This window comes from Rhipicephalus microplus, chromosome 4, assembly GCF_043290135.1.
Source record: "Rhipicephalus microplus isolate Deutch F79 chromosome 4, USDA_Rmic, whole genome shotgun sequence".
NCBI classification, from domain to species: Eukaryota; Metazoa; Arthropoda; class Arachnida; order Ixodida; family Ixodidae; genus Rhipicephalus; species Rhipicephalus microplus.
Genome location: NC_134703.1, coordinates 22,258,090 through 22,278,723, shown reverse-complemented (window position 1 = coordinate 22,278,723; position 20,634 = coordinate 22,258,090). Strand labels below are relative to the sequence as shown.

General features: G+C 45.3%; 1 protein-coding gene across 1 annotated transcript; it reads left to right on the top strand.

Moving 5' to 3' along the window:
- The first annotated feature begins 1,156 nt into the window (after positions 1-1,156).
- Positions 1,157-20,064, top strand: LOC119171553 (carboxylesterase 5A). The gene is made up of 9 exons (XM_075892067.1): positions 1,157-1,267; positions 5,104-5,219; positions 6,471-6,612; positions 7,515-7,979; positions 9,801-9,958; positions 10,549-10,807; positions 13,405-13,568; positions 14,564-14,875; positions 19,746-20,064. The coding sequence occupies exons 2-9, from the start codon at positions 5,143-5,145 to the stop codon at positions 19,990-19,992; spliced, it is 1,824 nt and encodes a 607-aa protein (XP_075748182.1). The 5' UTR covers positions 1,157-1,267; positions 5,104-5,142; the 3' UTR covers positions 19,993-20,064.
- The last annotated feature ends 570 nt before the right edge of the window (positions 20,065-20,634 follow it).

Below are 20,634 nucleotides of genomic sequence, written 5' to 3'. Positions count from 1 at the left end.
CGAGTTGGCAATGGCTTCGGCAACATCATATATCACCCCAGTGCTCACTTTTTTGCCCAGCGGTATATGAGAGCGGACATTGATCCTATTAAGTTCCGTTACTTCACGCAATCTGTCAAGCGCAGTCACGTGATTGCCGATTTCACCACCAAGCTTGCTGTTGTTCTCCGTGCCGCGCTTTCAACAGCGCTAAGCCTCAGACGCAGCTATGCTTAACTCCCTTTCAACGAAAATTCAGACAGCTACCGCAGGAGTACAGCAGCACCTTGGTGCCAACGCACGTACCAATTGCACATCGTCATCTATACGGAATGGAGATGCGGAAATACGTGCCTTGCCTGCTACTTGGCTTGGCCGTATAGTCTTCATTTTTCTGGCTCTAATGCTCCTCATCGCCGAATGCATCAAGCGCCGCAAGCACGTATGAATGTCTTGTATTCTCTATGTATCAACTTCAATTCACTGGGTGAACTATATAAGGGCCTAATTCACAAAGTTTTTTTGTTCGCAACTGCTTTGGGTTCGACTTTCAGTTTAGCTTAATGAACCCTTATATTGATAGGAATCAATCCCGTGTGCCAACTGCGAGGTTTGGTCGGGTGTAAATGCACTGCGGCCCTTACGACCAGAACGCAGTGGAAAGACAAAGCACTATAGAAGTATAGCGTCCCCCCACCTTTCCTTTTGCGATCCCCCACGGGCGTCACCTAGACGTCTCTCTCCCACAACGAAATGTTACGGAATATCCGAGAAAATAAATTGGTGTTTGAAAAACCAAGCCATCGCCCTCTTACCGATCCCCTAGTGTGAGTAGGTGCTAATCATACGAGCATCACAATCATGGCCATCTTTCATTTCATTTTCATTTCATTTCATTTATTTTCACCAAAACAGATACAATGGCGAAATATGGGGGGACGGCAAAAAAAGCTGCAGTTATTGCAGCTTGACTAAGCACCGTCCACCCTACGTCAGCAATGACAGGGTAAAAACAAAATACGAGAATAAAATGAAAAAAAGACAACAAATAAAATAAACCAAAATCTTCATCTTCATCACCTAACACTCGGCCAATCCGCTGCGTTGCGTAAGAGCCACGAGACGAGGAGAAGAAGAAAATTAACGAGAGCGCGAGGTCGAGCACGGCGAGCGTCGCTGGAACGTTCATTCGTCGCGTCGCCCGCACTCTTACCAGCCTCGGAACTCTCCTCGTCAACTTGGGGGCAACAGCGGACACCACAACTGGCGCGACGTCCCGATCGCTCGGGTAAGACATCATCTGAAGTGATTCCGTGTAGTATCCACTCTACAGGCTCGACAAAATAGCGCAGTAACGTACGATAAGGGCAACACGCTTCGGCCGGGCAACCCTATAGGTTAGCACAGGTTAGATTAACAAAAACCAAAGCTTGGGCCACGCGACGGCTGTATACGCTGACCGGCAAACAGCGGAGCCTAATACGTGTGCTTGGGCGATTTGGTGCGCACTTGATGCAGAAAAGACGAGTGCTATGAAACGGGGACACCGATGAGCGGCACACACCACAGGCGCTCAACTTTCGACTGAGTTGGTATAGGCAACTGTGGTAGCTCAGTTCGAACAACAGGACATCACAGACACGGACGAGCGCAAACTTACAACTTCGCCCTGCCACGGTGGTCTATAGTGACTAAGGTACTCGACTGCTGACCCGCAGGTCGCGGCATCGAATCCCGGCTGCGAAGCTGAATTTCCGATGGAGGCGGAAATGGTGTAGGCCCGTGCGCTCACGCTCAGATTTGGGTGCACGTTAAAGAACCCCACGTGGTCGAAAATTCCGGAGCCCTCCACTACGGCGTCTCTCATAATCATATCGTGGTTTTGGGACGTTAAACCTCACATATATGTCAAATATCGAACTTACAACTTCATCTTTCCACCGTATAGTCAATGAATACGCCCATCACTCACGTAGTAGGTATGAAATATCATCGCATCACCACACTCTATAGATTACAACTGGTCCAGCAGCAAGTTTTATTGAACCATACTTCAACTGAGGTTTATCGAGCAGACATGAAAAATTTATAGCAGAAACCAGCAGAAGGATATCATTCGTCAGTCATCCACCCGATAACAAAATTGCCAAGACCTCACCAGGAACACCACATCATGGCCGGGCACCAATGCCGAATCAGCTTCATACCACCCGAAGGCGATAGAAAACGTCCAAGATTAAAGTGGCGCTTTAATCTTGGACTTGCATGGTATGCAGTTGGAATTATTATTATTATTATTATTATTATTATTATTATTATTATTATTATTATTATTATTATTATTATTATTATTATTATTATTATTATTATTATTATTATTATTATTATTATTATTATTATTATTATTATTATTGTTATTATTATTATTATTATTATTATTGTTGTTATTATTATTATTATTAGGACTACCAAACTGTAGAGCAATCTGTAGAAAGTGAGAGACAATGGCGAAATAGACAAGGTTGAACACTCACAAATGTTGTCCCTCGAAGATAACTACGCTCACAATTTGCGTACTTATGTTCGAGGGATAACATTTAGTGTTTGGTTCGCTTACTGATTTCTTGCCCCAGAGCAATGCGCGGGTCCGATGTGTATGCAGCCCTTGTCTATTCCGATATTTCTGTATAATTTGTACCCCTCGTGCAGACCTGTTCATGTGAGAGAAAAAACGCCGCCAGGGTGGTGCGGCAGTACGAAGGCTAAGGCACTGCGCCGTGTCGCCCAAAAGGCAGACAGACATTAGGGGCCTTCTTCCCTCCTTTTCTAGTCACTCAACAACGAAGGCAGACGTCACAGCCCCAGCAGTGCATTTTTGGGGGGGTCACGCCTATTCAACGCAGCCCAGAGAGGCTTGTGGCACCGCTAAGGTATAGCCATCTGTGGAAAAGTCTAAGCATCACCTTCAAACCATGGTCGTGAAACGGTGTACGGCACGATTACGTTACGAAATTTTTTTTGCTTTCCAAATTTGATTGCTTCATTAGCAGAAAGCGCTATGATACAGAAGCCAATATTCACGGCCACAGAGGATGTTTACCAATACTTATTTTACATCGATAATTTAGAATCCACGCATCTCCATGAAGCTGGATCCTAAGGTCCATAATGTCTACGTTGAAGTCACCGTCGAGTATAAAGGGCGGACGGACTACGGATGAACGTACTGACGGTGTACTCTAATATAGTTAATCAATGCGGTTGTTTTTCGCGCGGCACCGCACAGATGGCGCACCTGCGCTTCGACTGCGCACTACGGCGCCGACGGATTACAGACGGACGGACATTGCGAGGCTTTAAGGTGCTTCGCCGGTGAAAATAATTTTAAACTTACATCCAGTCCAGTGCAGAACGTGCTAAGATACGCGAAACTAACATGAATGCTGTAGGAACGAAATTTTAAATATTAATCGTTTTTTTTTTCACTTACGCTTCTCAGCCGATAGTCAAAACTATTGTACCGATGAAATAACGATGCAAACTTCAGCAAATCCTGTACCGCACCCACTTTTCCTTGGAAAACACGGAAGTATTTTATGACAGCGTTCACCAAGACATTAATGACGTATTTCCGTCACAGAAATACGTCAGCAAAATGGACGCAACTCGATGGCAAAGAAAAAAATATTACGAGAAAGACTATTTTGACGGTGGTCGAAGCTACGACCTCTTGGTCCTTAACAATAGCTGGGAGGCGCTTTGCTTACTTGGCCACATGAAGCAAGCTCTACGAATGTGCATGTTATGCCTCACACTTTCGTCTCGCAGTGCTTTTTGTTCGTGCGGGTGGTGCCGCCCAGAGTTTCCTATAAACACACTAGAGGGAACCTTGGCGCTTGTGGCTATGGGAGATGCAATGCGCGGCATTCAGGCACCATGGGAATGATGGGTTGTGCACATATGTGTCTAAACTTCGTTCTTTCAACTTCGTTTGCCTTCACGTGGCCTGAAGCAGCTTTGTCGTGAGCCGACAATCGCAAATGTTCAGCAGCTGCACTTCACCACTTTAATCCTGTAGGCTCATCAATTCAAATCGGGCCACAATGTTCAAGACGGTGCGTAAACCAAAACACAACAATAGACAAACAAATCCACAAGTGCCGCCTAGACTAGGCAAATTTGTGTACTATCTATCATTTCCAAGGTGGCAGCGCCAGAGTCCCCTTTAGTTACTTTTAGGAAAATATGGTTCCTCCCTTCACAAGCGGTATACAGTAAAGTAACGCGTAGCCCCCACGGGTAACTCTGATTTGATTGATTGATTCGTGGGGTTTAACGTCCCAAAACCACCATATGATTATGAGAGACGCCGTAGTGGAGGGCTCCGGAAATTTTGACCACCTGGGGTTCTTTAACGTGCACCCAAATCTGAGTACACGGGCCTACAACATTCCCGCCTCCATCGGAAATGCAGCCGCCGCAGTCGGGAATCGAACCCGCGACCTGCGGGTCAGCAGCCGAGTACCTTAGCCACTAGACCACCGCGGCGGGGCCCCACGGGTAACTCTACAGCAACCAGGAGCGTAGGCAAGATTTTTGTTTTTGATGGAGCTGGGGGGGGGGGACCACATTGCTTTGAATTGTGGGCCGGGATTGCGGGTTGTGCTCTGTATGCCATAGCAGAGGGGGGAGGGGGGGTGCCACACTTTGGCTACGCCCGTTCGGCGCGTTTCCAAAAGTAAAAAGTGTTGCCACAACACACCGCGAGGTAGCGGCTTTAACCCATGCCTCGATCCTAGCAGTCACCTTTAATAGAATACAGTTCTCCGGCGTTCGCCTGGCTGCCACACCGCATTCCCCACTCGCTTTGAGGGAAATCAAGGGCGGGGTAGAGAGGAGACGAGACACGCGGTGCGTCACACCAACCGGCGCTATATCTGCCAATCACCAATAAACATTGTGCAAGCTCTCGTATATCTATGTACAACAAACATTCAATTATATACTTCTGTGAGGACACGTTCCACTTTCGTGTTACACCGATTGCTACAACGGAAAGACCAACGTTTTTTTTTTTTAGTATCGCTTCAATACATTTTGCGTTGTCTTTTGTCGGCGGTATAGCCACTTCAGCTCTCCATCGCCTAACCCTGAGAAGCTGCGATGCAAGCTCACTTCATCACGTCCAGCAAGGGTCGGGCTGAGCGAGTCCAAGCGGCTAAGGCCACCTTCACCTACAGGTCAGTGCTACTTTCAATCTCAATCCACCTTTTTAACGATACCACGACCTAGCGGAAAAGACGCGAAACGCCTCATGATCTCGAAGACTTTTGTTCACGTCATAGGTTGCCCCAGTACCTACTTAAACCCTACCAAATGTGAACGGCGGATTCAATGCCGCTACATCAGTCTGCATCGTGATAAACAAGGTTGCGGTGTCGCTGCAGGGCAGGCACCACATTACAGACCATATAGCACACATTATTTGACGTCTTCATGCTTTACGACCACATACCACGATATGCGATACACAATGCAAATTGTTACTCGCAAGCCGTCCGTACACATTTGGCTCTACGTGGTCGGTGCATCGAATATTTACTGTACCGTGTAGTTGTCGTAGATAGCCCTCAATTAAAAATGATGCAGGCACGTCTGTCGACGTGACCCTATATAACCCTAGTATGGCTGCCTCAGCATGACACGTACGCCGCCATCAGTTTTCTTTATATACATAAACCTATCTGTAGTAAGTTTTTGAGTGTGATCGTGTAGGGCTGAGATCCGGAATTGCGGCATATTATAGCTGAATAATCCACTAGGAACAACAATCGCCGAACTGTTTTAACGGCTCTATGGAGCCTGTTAAGGTTGGCGGATTGAAGACGGTCACAACTGAGGATGTACATGTAAGTAACAGTGGTATATATGAGTTCATCCTTCACCTACTAAAGGTGAAACGCGAAACAATTTATGCTTACTGTATCCGTAACAATTCCACTTGCGCTACGGAGGACTAGACTCAATGGAATATGAATGTACATTGTGACAGAGTTTCAAAACGAACTTCTTTGATCCTCAGGTTTTGTGTATACGCATGCACAGGCATGCGTATACACAAAACCTGAGGATCAAAACCTGAGGATCGGCCCTCGCAATGAGCTCTCACAAGCCCCGAGTTGGCAAAATTATAACGAAGAAAATAGCAGCAGTTCAGAGCTTAATTGCCAACTCGAGTGTTCTTGCACTCCGAGTTGTTGATTGTTGGTCACCTATAGAAAGCATTTATTCTGAGAATTCTTTGCGGATTCTGCTTGTTAACCGCATACTACAACGGGTGGTTGCTTTATTTGTTTTCCTTTCATGGATCATTCTCTAGATTGCGGGTCTTTTGCTGAACATCTCTGCTGCATTCAGCTGTAGTTAGAACAACTGCCTTCTCTGATACTCACGGTGTGTTCTCCGTAATAAGGCGCATACGGCGTGCGCAGGTGGTGGCACGGAGTGACGGCCACCAACGTGCTCGTGTTCACGGCCTACTTCTTCTTCGTCATCTTCGTCGAGGTGCACAAGGAACCGGAAGCGCATCTCGACATCGGCACCGTCTACGGACGCACATTCAAGAACCTCGAGGTAACACGCCAACGAGCGAGTGTGCATCATTAGCACCAAGACTCTGTGTTCCTTTCGTTAGAGAAGTGGTTAAAAAGTAACAGTACATCTAACACACGTAGTAGAGTATCACGTCGTCGTAATGCAGTAATTGCTGGGGATTTACGTCTCAGTACCACAATATCATTGAGAGACGCCGTAGCGGAGGGCTCCAGAAGCTTTGACCTCTTGGGGCAGGGACGGCTTCAGCCACACATTTTCATTTGGGGGGGGGGGGGAGGTGTTGTTTAAAGAAAAACACAATATTGGAGGGCGCGTGTCGTCCCGACTGGTATATAGTTAAGTGGTTTTAATAGTTAACTAATAGTTTCAATAGTTAACGACTGCTTTTAATAGTTGACTATCTTCACAAAACCCAAACCGCTGTATAAATAAATACTGTCAATTTGTGTTTACAGTGGTCCCACTCATTTATTTAATCGGCGACAGAAGGCGGACGAGAGGCATTGAAGGGAGGGGAGTGCCTCTGGATCCGCCACTGACCTGGGGTGTATTTAGCGAGCACATAAGAATAAGCCCACGGGCCTCGAGCATTCGGCCTCCACCAAAATCCGACCGCCACGGCCGGGATTCGATCCCGCTACCTTCGTGTGAGCAGTCGAGCATCATAACTAAAGACTACCCGAAAAGTTTGACGTCGTAGCGAAAAGGCGGAAAAAATCGCGTACCCTTGGCGAGTGACATATCGAAAGCAAGATCTGTACTGGCCATTGCCGAGTGCATCGCGAGGAAATCAATTATAAATCAGTTGTGTCTTCGACATGGCAGCCCCTTATCACCTAACAGATCACCAAGTTCAGAGCTATCTCCGAGGCCAGAAGCGAGTGGCTAACGCGCGGTTCGCCACACATTCTGGCGCGCAGGTATCTGCGTTTTACGGCGTTCCCTATGCCAAAACTCCCATGGGCTACCTGCGGTTCCGGCGGCCAGAGCCAATGCCCGCGGGCACGCAGTCGTTTGACGGCCGCAACCCGCGCTACCCGTGCGTGCAGCACAACCTGTACTACGGCAACGCCACCCTGATCGATGCGTCCAACACGTCCGAAGACTGCCTCCACCTGGACATCTACACGCCCACGGCCAGTTCTGCATACGACCAGCTCAGAGGCCCCGGGGGCGTCGCCGGAGCGGGACACAGCGCGGTCCTGGTGGCGCTCATCGACCTGCACTTCGCCAGCGGCGGCAACTCGTACTTCTTCGCCGACCCGCGCAGATTCGTCAACCAGACGGGCGTGGTAGTTGTGGTGCCCAACTACCGGCTCGGCGCGCTAGGCTTTATGCGCAGCGGAAAGCAGCGGGCAGCCGGCAACATGGGCCTGCTGGACCAGGTGACTTACCTGCATCCTAAAGGCGGCTTACGGCTCTGGCAAGGCCACTGTTGCGACAGCGCCGAAGTGCTGCCTATCTCGGAAATGTTATTAATGCTAACGACGTTGATCACGGCGATTACGATGCCCCGTCACGCGAAAAGTGGCCACAGCTCTACGATGACTCAACAATTACAGATAGGTGAGAGGGAGGCGAAGAAAAGGAGGGGGAGGGCAAACCATGAGGGGACTGCTGTGAGGTTTAAGAGGATGGGAGAGGGCGCATCACAAATTAGCGTTTTCTTTCCCGCCATACAGGCCGAGCCTGCAAGTTTGGAACGTCAGCGCTTCTTTGCCCGTGCACACGAACGCCACTCCATAGGGCTTTTTTTTTGTTTTTTTCGACAAAAAAAAAGCTCCACGTGCTTTGCCGTGAAGGTGAAGCAAAGGCAGGCTTTCTACTACCTTGTGGTTGTTCAATAAGATTTTTTTTCTCCTTTAAAATAAAAAAGTATACTCTTGAAACTTTCTGTTTATTTTACTGACAAACTATAATATGCAACAATAGAAAAGCCGTATTTTTACCAAGACTGCCACATTGCAAAAATTAAGCCAGAATATGAGTCAAAATGCAGTTTTCCCCAACTTTCCCACATTTTGGCAATAATTTTGCTTCATTTGCTCTCGAAGCATTTTATTATTTTAATATAGAAACACATGAAGCATAAGATGTAAATATAATGCTGTCAAAAAAAATCTGAGCTTATAAAAAAACACTCAACATGCAGCATATTGCAATTTTTCGACAAGGCGAAAAAGAAAAAAAATTAAAACACAAATAAATAAACTATCATAGCCATCAAAGAGTAGCGCCTTGAGATTAATGATAAAAGTGTTTCACATTAATTACTCAAACCAATAATAGTAGACAAATTATTTGGCGTGACGCAGTTCCACTTGGGCACTCTAAGCATGAAGCGCCCTTTAGGCAACACAAAGCTTTGTTTGAGAGAGATAACGCCTTAATAACTAGTTCTTACATTCACATATACATGCACGTTTTTTTTTCAGCATGATCAGAGATGGTCGAAAATTAACCAAGAACGTACACTTGATATATGGAATGACCCATCTCTCTCTCTCTCTCTTTATATATATATATATATATATATATATATATATATATATATATATATATATATATATATATATATATATATATATATATATATATCTTTGATTATACATATATAACTTCGATCATAAGTATATAGCATAAGTTTTTTTACCTGCCAAAGCCATAAATAAGATCATGAGGCAAGCCGTAGTGGAGGGCTAGTGAGATCCACGTATAGTCGGGGATCTCACTACTTAATACGCACCTACATCTCAGTAGAGAATGTTCATGCATTTCGGCCCCAACAAAATGCAGCAGCCGTGGTCGGGAATTCAACCCGCGTCCTCGCGACACTTAAATTTCTTATTGATATGTTGATATGTGGGGTTTAACGTCCCAAAACCACCATACGATTATCAGAGACGCCGTAGTGGAGGACTCCGGAAATTTCGACCACCTGGGGTTCTTTAACGTGCACCCAAATCTGAGCACACGGGCCTACAGCATTTTCACCTCCATCTAAAATGCAGCCGCCGCAGCAGGATTTGATTCCGCGACCTGCGGGTCAGCAGCCGAGTACCTTAGCCACTAGACCACCGCGGCGGGGCCCCTTAAGTTTCTTTTAATCTACCATGCCTGGTTGCTCAAGAGGCATACCCTTAATTAAAAGCAATAAAAAGGTTAAGTGATTTTCTCGTTGTTCCACTTGGAACTTTTTCGAACAGGCCATAATGCTTCGCTGGGTGCGAGACAACATCTTCAGCTTCGGCGGCAACCCGCACAACATCGTCCTCATGGGCGTCGGGGGAGGCGCAGTGGCCGCCGGCTACCACCTGCTGTCGCCCATGACGCGAGGCTTCACTAGACGCGCCTTACTGCACAGGTATACATTGGTTGGCGCTTCCTGTGGCGAAAAGAGGCTTGATGCAATGCTGTAGCTGCGCGAGTTTTAGTTGAGTCCGTAGCAGACGACTCTTAAAAACTAGCAGCCGAAGTGGATGCATGCGTATAGTTTAGTAAAAAGGTGGAAAGGGGAAGTGACGGTGACAGGGATCGAAAGGAGGGGTAGAGGGCGAAGCATAGCACATCCATGTGTAATATAGTCGATTAAGAGGCGTGAAAGTGAGGGTAAGGGGGAGCTTAACTACTTGGAGTATATTATAGCGAGGGGTGGGAAAGCAAATTGTGGGTGATGAGCTATGTGCGGTGAGGAAGGAATGGAAGAGGGTAAAGCACAGCATAACCATGTACAGATCCAGCAAGAGGGCGGCAAAGAGAAGTGAGGCTGACGAGGAGGACAAGGCCACCAGCTCGGCTATTTGCCATCGCACCAGCAGTGCGTAACTGACTCAATTCCCCACCCCACTCTCGATTTGTGCTGCAAGTTCTCTTCCTTCAGCCTTGAGCATTATGTGAAGCAGTAATGACAAGCCCGCTTGCAGATCGGCCACTCGTTCTGCGCTTCCCTTGCAGCGGTTCCCCGCTGATGCCTTTCCCGGCCCGTTCGAGCAACGACCCAATCGAGGAAGTGGCGCAGCGGGCCCACTGTCTCAACACCGCGGACGACTCGAGCCTCGTGGACCTGGCCTCCGCGGTAACTTGCGTGCACATGACGCCTACGGAGCGTCTCCGTCCAGCGCTCACCAAAGATCACTATCCGATAACGCACGACTCGTTCATGCCACTGCCGTACGAGAGCATGCTATCGCAGTCGACGGGACACAGTGCGCAGGTGCGATATCAGTCATGCTGTACCAGTTCGCACTACCTTTGCGCGCCTGCTCCTTTTATTAGGGGCGAAGCTCCTTAAGGCGTGGGCTGTGCGTCCCCTGTATGTAGCCACCTCTCGTTTAGTTCTTGCAGTGTCCACTAGATGGCGGTACCGTCTCCTGTATGTCGCCTCCTCTCGTTTAGTTCTTGCAGTGTTCACTAGATGGCGGCACCGTCTCCTGCATTTAGCCACCTCTCGTTTAGTTCTTTCAGTGCTCACTAGATAGCGGGACTTGTAGCTGATGATGAAAAGATGCAAGATGTTATAAACTAGACGGCGGTACTTGTAGTTGATGATGAAAGATGCGAGATGTTATAGAATAGGAAAGATGTCACATATGGCACGTGTCATTGGTGGAAGGCAATCGTTCGATTTAGTGCGGCGACGTACGCTAGGGGGAGCATTGTAATAAAATCGAGTAGGCAAAATGTACAGAAGATTCATGGTTTACCAGGTTTTCCTCCAGAACTTCGCCCACTCATCATCATTCACTTCGTGGATATGGCGGCACTTTTTTTTGTACCTTGTCCAGTCCACAAATAGCTCTGTTTTCCGATAACCACACACGGGGAAAGAGATAAAGGCCAAAAAGTAACCCCATGCTTCGGCGCTTGCACTTCGCTAGCAAAGCTGCGGCTGCCGGCACTGCCTACCGCGAACCAAACAACTACCCTCACTCTTAGAAATCACGTGTTGGTACCAAGGAGGATTAAAAAAACATTGCTGGAGTGGAAGCTCCCGCAATGCCTTGCCAGCAGATGTGAAGCCAGCTTCTGCCACTGCCAAGATGTCGGGAACATGTTCTTTTTTTTATAGTGCCCACTTTGAGATCAAGTGGCTTTAATATGTCAGTGTAAATTCTATTTTAGTTGTATATCAAAATATAGTTGTTCCCAACGAAATAACGCACAGAAACGAGTATGGGTGACTGAATTTCCCAAAAACTTTTCCACCAATTAGAGGCTCTCTAAGGAAAATTGGTAACACTAAGACGCACTAGGAACACTATGTTACCCGAAAAAGTTTCCACATTACACTCGTTGGGCGTGCGAGGGAAACGCTCTGTTCTTAATCGCTGCACGGTGATACTTTATCATGCCCTTAGTAAGATGGCCGCCGCAGCCGCCATATTGCCAGAGGCACGGCTTCACTCCTAGGTGATGATTTCCACTCCAGCATTTTTTTTATGCTCCTTGGTTGGGACCAAAGGCATGTCATGGTGAGAAGCATGTAATGGTTTCATTTTCAGTTGTTTTAGGGGCAAATCTCCTTGAAGTTTGTCCATCGTAGCCGCCCCCAGTACCCAGAGTGCTCGCCAGATGGCGCTGCGGCACTCGCGCCACTCTGATGCATTGGATGCGTAGGAGACGCGTGCTTTAGGGTGATAGGAGACCACTAGATGGCGCATCTGCACTCACAGCTGATTGGATTTTAATTGAAGTCTCATTGAGAATTGAGCACATTGAATTTAATCGAATAACGTTTGAGGTGCACATGAGCTCGCTCTCATTAGGTGAATGCGCTCACTCCAATGAGTGCTAATGTGATAAGAGACTGCTAGGGGCCACAACTATAAACTGCGTTCGCTCTTGGGGCACTTCCCCTTTCGCTCGGCAGTCGGCACGCTTCGAGTATAAGCGATGAAGACAAAGCGGAGGAGCGGAGAACTCTCCCTTCACTTTACCGACCATAAAGCAGTTATAATTAAGGGGTAACGGAAGCAATATCTCGCTACTATTTACGAACACAGTTATATTTTGTATATATACAGCGTTTGTCACGTTTTGATGATCTACTGGGCAAAATTCACTGAGGATTCACAGTTTCCCGGAGCTTCGCCCGCTCATCATTCAGTCTGTGGATATGCTGAGATTTTTTTTTATCCATGAAGCACGTTGTTTTTTTGTACCCGATGAACCATGGGGAGAGGGACCTACAATAAAACCTCGAGTCCTGCACACGCCTATGTCTATTGTGCCACTACTGCGATGGTAAAGGCTAAAAAAGCGGTTTCGCGAAGCGCGACTGGCCAAGGCTGGCTGTGTGATGCGATGACCCAGTCTACAAGAAGAAAAAGTATCGACTACTTCTGGAGAGTAGCGCTACGAAGAGAGTACAATGACCTCTAAAGGAGAGTTAACGTATATCTTTAAACAAAGTAATATCTGACAGCCCAGGACTAAGTAAAGAGATAAAAATGGCACTTTGTTTTGTTAGAACGAAGTCTATTTCTTCCGCAATGCAACCAAAAGCACTTTTGCGTTTTTGCGACAAAGTTGAAATTGCCTAGTTTTGTCCTTACCCGTAATGCACGGCTAAGATCATGACTACTTGTATTGACTCGCGCGTCTATACGTACTGTTAATTACTGTAGAGTCTTATGGCCAACTACAGGTGGCACTATTTTACTACAGATCATTATTAGCTGACACACCATGACTCCATGAGATTCTCACAACTCTTTGCCAGCACCATAGCTAAAAAGAACCTGTAAAACACGCCTTATTTCCCAAATTTTCTGGTAACGTTGTTCCGTAAATGCATGTCTACATTGTCAGGTGCTTGTCGGCAACGTGCGGAACGAAGGTGGAATGCTTGTGGCGCACGAGTTCCGTAACTTGACCTACTACGAGCTGCACAGCACCAACAGGGAAGAGATCATCGACAGGCTACTCAAATACCTTGAACCCTACCACATCCCATATCTGGAGAAGATCATCAAGTACGTGCGCAAGCAGCTTTAATGATTCTTCTATCCTACTAACCTAACACCAATTTCACGTCAATGGCAATGTGAAGAGAAATACATCAATTAGTTGCTCTACACTTTAGCACTATAATCGCTCACAAATTTTACATTTTGTATGTGTATGTGTACAGGTGCACATCAAAACCTTGTTCGAAAATGTCTGTCTTCATACAAATACATTAATTTATTTATTACTAATGACTGACATATAGGCAATCTAAAAACTTAGTATATCACTGTAACCCAATGTTAAGTCTACCCAACCGATTTAAAAAGAAAAAAAAAACTACAAGCAGATGGAATACTGCGTCTAGTGCAAGGAACACAATAACTCAGCCGGCACATGCTCTTTTCATGCTTTAAATAATCTCAAGATTGACTATAAACAGTTCGCGCTTGTGGAACACACGTTCGAGAAATGAGCATGGTCATACTTATGAATTTTCTGATATCGCCTAGTCATTTTGTGTGTAATAAAGCCCGTGGCCAGCACACCATCGAGATTGACTCGATCAATGTGCAACGCAGGCGTTTCTTCAATGTCCGTGTTTTTCAAAAGAAAAAACGAAAGCACAGAACAAATAAACAGAAGAAACAGAACAGAAAGATGTCCTTGCTAAGACTATGCCTATTAGTCATTATGATTAAAATCTGTACTAATTAAAATGTCACTCTAAATTATTGGGCTTATTAAATTTATGTTGATTAAAGCCATGTTCATTAACACCTTGCTAATAATCTAGGTCCAGTTTTATGCTACTAATGCAACCTGCCCACACTTTTTTTGGGTTTCGTGACTTCGTGCAACAGATAGGCTACTTTGTCAATCTGGTTGAGGCAAGAGAACTGAAGTGTGCTGTAAATCTAAAGAGGATGATAAGGAACTTTGAAATGATGCTATGGTCTGTGCAGTGATTGTAGTTCCGCAATGATTTTGAAATTCATATCGCATTACTACATGCGTCCAGGTGCTACCTGGCGAACCCGGAGAAAGTGCAGCAGCAGCCAAACTTCATCGATTTGGCCTCAGAAGTACTGGGCGACCTCTTGTACGTGTGTCCAATGAAAAGGTTCGCAAACATTTTCTCGGACGCCGGAAATCGGGTCAACTACTTTGTGTACGATTACCAGCCGGAGGCAATGAAGAAGCTGAAACCGCTCAACAAGGATGCCACCCAGCTGGACGATGTGATTGCCGTGTTTGGTGCTCAGCTGTACCCATCAGAAATCACCTTCTCGCACACGATAATGAAGCAGTGGGGCGAATTCGCAAAGTCCGGGTGAGAGTGCTCTTGAGTTCAGCCTGTATATTACATAAGGTTTCAGTACTGGTGTGTTTTACCACACACCACTAGGTGCAGCACAAACTGGTTATAAAGAAGTAGAATATGGACCATAAGTTACATCGAATATTCGTTGTGACAGTATATCGGCAATCTGGCTCGCACAGGCACACATACAGAATGCCTTGTCCCAGGGCTGCAGAGAACAAGTTGCGCTTAGCAGTCGAAACAACAAATTAACTGCCTTCAACACAATCGAGACTGTGCACCAAACTGTTGTCTGAGACAATTACAACTTCAATACCTCATTTTGAAAAAAATTTCCAGATCCCACGTAAAGTGGAAATCGATGATAGGTGAAGCACGAATGAGGAAAGTTAATATGTCACATTAAAATCAACACAACATAACAACGCAGACGTAAATTATGCCGTACATGACTTCCATGTCATGATTATTATGGTTGGAAGTCATTTACATTCGTCGTCTATTCACGTCACGTGATAGCGAATTTGGTAAATGTGGAGCTAGCGAAACAGCCGCAAGCACGCTATGAGCGTAGCATGTAGTCACATTTTACATGACACACACATCATTATTATCATGTTTGCACCAGTCACATAACTTCGTCATCCATTCATGTCCTGTAATACCAAATTTGGTATAGATGAAGTTAGCGAAACAACAATGAGCGCACCATGAGCATGGCATGTAGTCATGACTTACATGACATGCATGTCATGATTTCTACATTAAGGCCTGCCTCTTAAGTTTCACCATGCAGTACGTTGCGGGCGGTGCACGCTGAGGCAGCCGGTTCTGTCACCTGCAGTTCGTTGGGCCCGTTGGAGTGTGGGAGCACGAAACGAACAAGTGGTTAATTCCCGACTATTTTAACATTATAGATACACGTATTGCTCATGAGTAAGATCATCGGCGTGCGCAGGGATCTGCTTCAGAGGGGAGGCGAAGGTTCGTCGCAGTCCCCCCCCCCCTCCCTATTATGTCAATGTATGGGGCTGCAGCAGCCGTGACAATATATCATTGCTGTCATTTGTTTGAAGCTGCAGCCGACTGATACCGCGTGAGCACGCGTCAGACGTCAGCCAGAGGATGATAAGCTTGGATCGTTTAATGCGCGATGCCGCCCACGCCGCAAGCGTGCAGTATCGCTCAACGGGCCCGTTGCCGCCGTTGTTTTCGCCAAGAATTTGGTGTGACCGCGTTCGCCTGAGTGAACCCTATGTCTGGCGAGAAAAAAAAGACGAGGTAACAGTACGGTTCTCTCATAACTGCCAACAATTTGCCGTCTCTGAAAGAAAACGGGAACTAAAATGCCTCAAGCGAAGAACCGAAAGACGATGCAGTGACTTGCCGCCTCATGCGTTCATACGAGCGCGTCCCGCCACATATTCTGCCGAGGGAGCCAAAGCAACCACGGCAGTAGTTTTGGCAGCATATGGGAGAGACTGTGGCGGTTCTTAACTTATGCGTGGTGCCTGTACACCGAGCTCAAGCTTTATGCTGCAAAGAACCATAGAAACTTTTGCGTTCACAGTTGTCCCCAAACCACAGGAACGAGACCTTGAAAACCCAGCGCCTTGTGCTTGTTGGCATCTCATATAGTTTAATCTCTGGAGCTGGGGGCTCGACGCCACCGACCCGTTTGATCTTTCCATCGTCGCGTCAAACAAGTTGACCCCCGGTATGACCTTGGTGCTGGGAAAGCCATCCCTCTGGACATTGATACAAGAACGAAAGGCTCAAAATGGTATGTCATACCATACCAGGTTTGCAATACTACGTCATGTGAACGAAACTACCACAAGAGCAGCAAGACCATCAAGTGTAAATCATGACATTCATGACATATGCATCGCGATTTTCATGTTATGACTAGTCAGTTATGCTTGTCATACCATCATGTTATTCGATACCAATTTTGGTATCAATACCACTATCGAAACAGCCAGGAGAGCTAAAAGTCGTAGGCGGCTAGATGAATAGATACGCTCAAAGTCGCCGAAGTACACGAAGAAATCCTTCGCATTTGAAAAAATATGTTGTTGTGTGTTGTCTTGAATTTATAAAGCGCTGAGCACTCTAACGGACTGGCTTGTCATCCGTCTATGCATCTCGTATGGCATGATCACAGTAATGCACTCTATACAGGCCATAACAATGCCAGCAATACTCAAAACTGGGTTAAATTGAATGAATAAAGTCTAAATATTATAATTAACACAAATAACAAATAAGTTGTCAAACTAAATATCACTGAATACGTTTCGGAAGCAATAATTGTTTTCAAAAGAAATTTGATTCACTTTATCAACTTAGTCGAAACTATCATTAAGCTACTCAATGAAACGTTACATGTTTAGACATTTGTAAAAATAGTTTCTTTTTTACTACAAGTTTCAAGCGATGTTACTTTACTCTGCGGCATACTCTAGGGCCACACTAGAGAGGGCGCCACCGCCTAGCCAAGCGAGCGAATGCTCCTCCCCTTCACACCTCGCCAGTGCTGCGTCGCTAAATAGGGGAAACAACCTGACAAAACTCGCCGCACACGACGCATATCTCAACTGCTGTAAGAAGCAGGAATCCAGTAGAGCACAACAAAAAGTAATGCACTTGTCGCACATCGAGCTAGTGAACCACCTTAACAATATTCTACTAGTGGGGGGGGGGGACTTCACATGCTTATCACAAACATTCGCATGATCGACGCTTTGGTAGGCAGAGCAGTGGGAACTCTGCAAATGGAAACCACTGGGTGCCAATGCTGCGTACATTTTTAGGTTTCACAGTAGTTGGCCTGTCATACAATTTTTTATGCTACTTTATGAGTTATAAGCCACACGCAAACTACATTTCTATTGAAGAAAGAAAAGCATGATTAACCAATGTTTGTATTTCATTTGTTATATAACCCATTTTTTGCTACATTGTTAATCGTTACAACGAGGTTCAACTTAACGGCAATTTGGGCTGTTCAAGCCAATATTTGCATAACGGACCTTTTACAATAGTTCAGACAACATGGAAATGATAGGCAAGCAGAGTTATACTGGCTTCAAATAGCTATGTGACATGATGAAATGATTATTTTCATATAAACACTATTAGCTATCCGATTGTGAAATCGCAGAGCTATGGTTGTAAAAGTGCACTGAGATTGTTTAGCATGGTTTACAAAATTACAAGTACATAAAACAATCTCTTGAACAAGTTAGCGTATAACATAAATCCATAAGTGGTTGTGCCAAACTTTTCTGAGTTATATGAGACTATTCGCGCATGATGCTTCGCAAATGACACGCCACAAAAGTTTTTAGATTCTGTCAAGTATTAGCAATGTGGCGAGGATTTGGCGCCCGCTTCAAGCGCTTCCTTTCTCCTTTCATAGCAGCACACGCACAAAGCTCCGCAGGGAGGAGGATGACAGAGGGGCAAGGAGATGCCTCCACCTGTCTGCGCCTGTCATGACCTTGAGCTTCTTTTTTTTTTTCTTTAGAGGCCCGGGCACGAGGTGCCATGCCACAGCACCCACAAAAACCATGCTGCTCAAAATACTCAAATCAGCCAACAGTCATAGACTTTGGGTATAGGGTATCATTTGTTGAGAGAAGAGTGAGCGATATTAAGCTGATTTTCATATCTTTGTACCTACATTTTGTCGTGCACTTTAGAACCTTTTGAAACCTCCAGCTTCTTGTGAGAGATAGAAATTCTATAATGTTTATATATAGCATCACAATGTTTAGAATAATATCAACAAAAACCTTCTGAAACAAGGACAAAAAGAATATGTCGCATTTCTTTTGTTCGTTGTTTCAGAAGTATGTTGCTATAAAGAAAAAATCATTATTACAAGCTGGCCCAAACATATACATTGCTAAGTCGCAAAAAAATTTGAATTTACTAGCACAACACATAAATAAAATATACCGATCATAATTAGTACGACCCAGTTAACTTTCCTAATTTAATGGAAAGGTCCTGGCACCAAGGTTCCTTCTGAATGTATCTTAGAAATTTTTGTAGTCAATCAGCACACCCTAAAGGCGTCTTTACATGAAGAGAACTTTTGCAAATGTATTACGCTTTATAGAATGTACCACTTTTACAGCATTGACAACTCTAGTGTACCTGGTTACGTAGTGGTGCTTTAAACTGATGGATTCTCTCTCTGCCCCTTGACTCTTAAATGTTGTTATTCTAACAGAAGGAATACTTTCAAAATGTAAACTCTAACATTTAACGTGAACGCAGAGCCGAGACCATATTATATTCATATAAGGGCTTTCAAATACTTGCACATACTACTACAGCTTAATCTGCAAATATCCTGATACAAAAATGTGAGGAAAGAGCTAGCTGGTTGCTTAGCCCACTTGCCCACTTGCCTTTAAGCACTAATATATTAAATGGACAAGAAAGGCGTACAGATGAGTGGAACGCAGCCCAACCTAAGAAATAGAACAGGCAATGTTAATACAGTAAAAGCTTGTTAGTTAGGATTTCACGGGACCAGAAAAAACATTCAAATGAAAGAAATCTTGAATTGTAGAACATGTCCAGAAAAGAATATACAAATGCATAGGACATCAATGCATTTTTATTTTCTTGATGAATACGTAAATATAGTACTTATTTTGCATACAAGCAGAGTAAAGGTCTCAAATTTTCATTATTCGTGATTCACTAGCAATCTGACCGTGGCTCCAGAACTCTGTGTCGTAAGCGGGACCAATCTCATAAAATGTACCGCCAATACTGCCACACACATGTGACAATTTTACCACCGGATAATGACAATTTCATAAATTGTTCACCAGATCGGTACAATCTGCATGCGCAGAGACTTGCCAACACTGAAGAGTGGCCGTCCATGGCCACAGTACACGCGGGACAACCCTCACTACATATTCCTAAGCAACCGCGGCCGGAGCAGCCAGAACGGCACCCAGAACGAGCTTGCCATAGATTCCAAGGAAGAATTCAAGGACCAGTCGTGCAAGTACTGGGAAGACTACCTCGACATGCAGGCCACCAACCAGCAGCCCGAAGAGTTCCCATTCAAGTGTGACGAGATCAGTGCAATCTAGTTACGCTGTATTCGCTTATTCGTAGATTGTGCAAAATGTACGAGCCCCTATAAAATTAGATACATATACATGAGATCAGACTTTCACTTGATGTACTCTGGATTCCTAGTTGTCCTAATGACACCTTTTTACTGTGTGATGCATACCTATCAAGTGAATCTTTGAAGCTGAGAATTCCCAAGTGAGCTTCCCTGCACTGTACACTCGCCCAACTAGTGGCGGCCTCCGTTGTTCTTCAAACGAAAAGGAGGTCCCAGTTGCACATGCTTGGGCTTGTCTATTTATGGCAGGAAAGCCAACTCAAAATTTTCAACTCATAGCACAAGTAAACTGCACATAATTGCACTGTTTGCAGAAGTGACACGTTGTGATTAACTAGACCACAGAAAAGCCACGTTATAAAATATACCAACAGTAGTGGATGGAGACGGTGCACGAATGATGATTGGTGAAGTTTTACATGCCTAACCTGCCCTATGATCATGAGGAACATCGTAGTTGCCTACATCCAAGTACACAGGTGTTACTGCAAATAACACCACTTCAAAAAATGCGGCCTTTGAGATAGTGTGGGCCATGAATCAAACTCATGACTACAACTTTAGCAACACAACACACTGGGGCGGTGCACAGCACTATTTA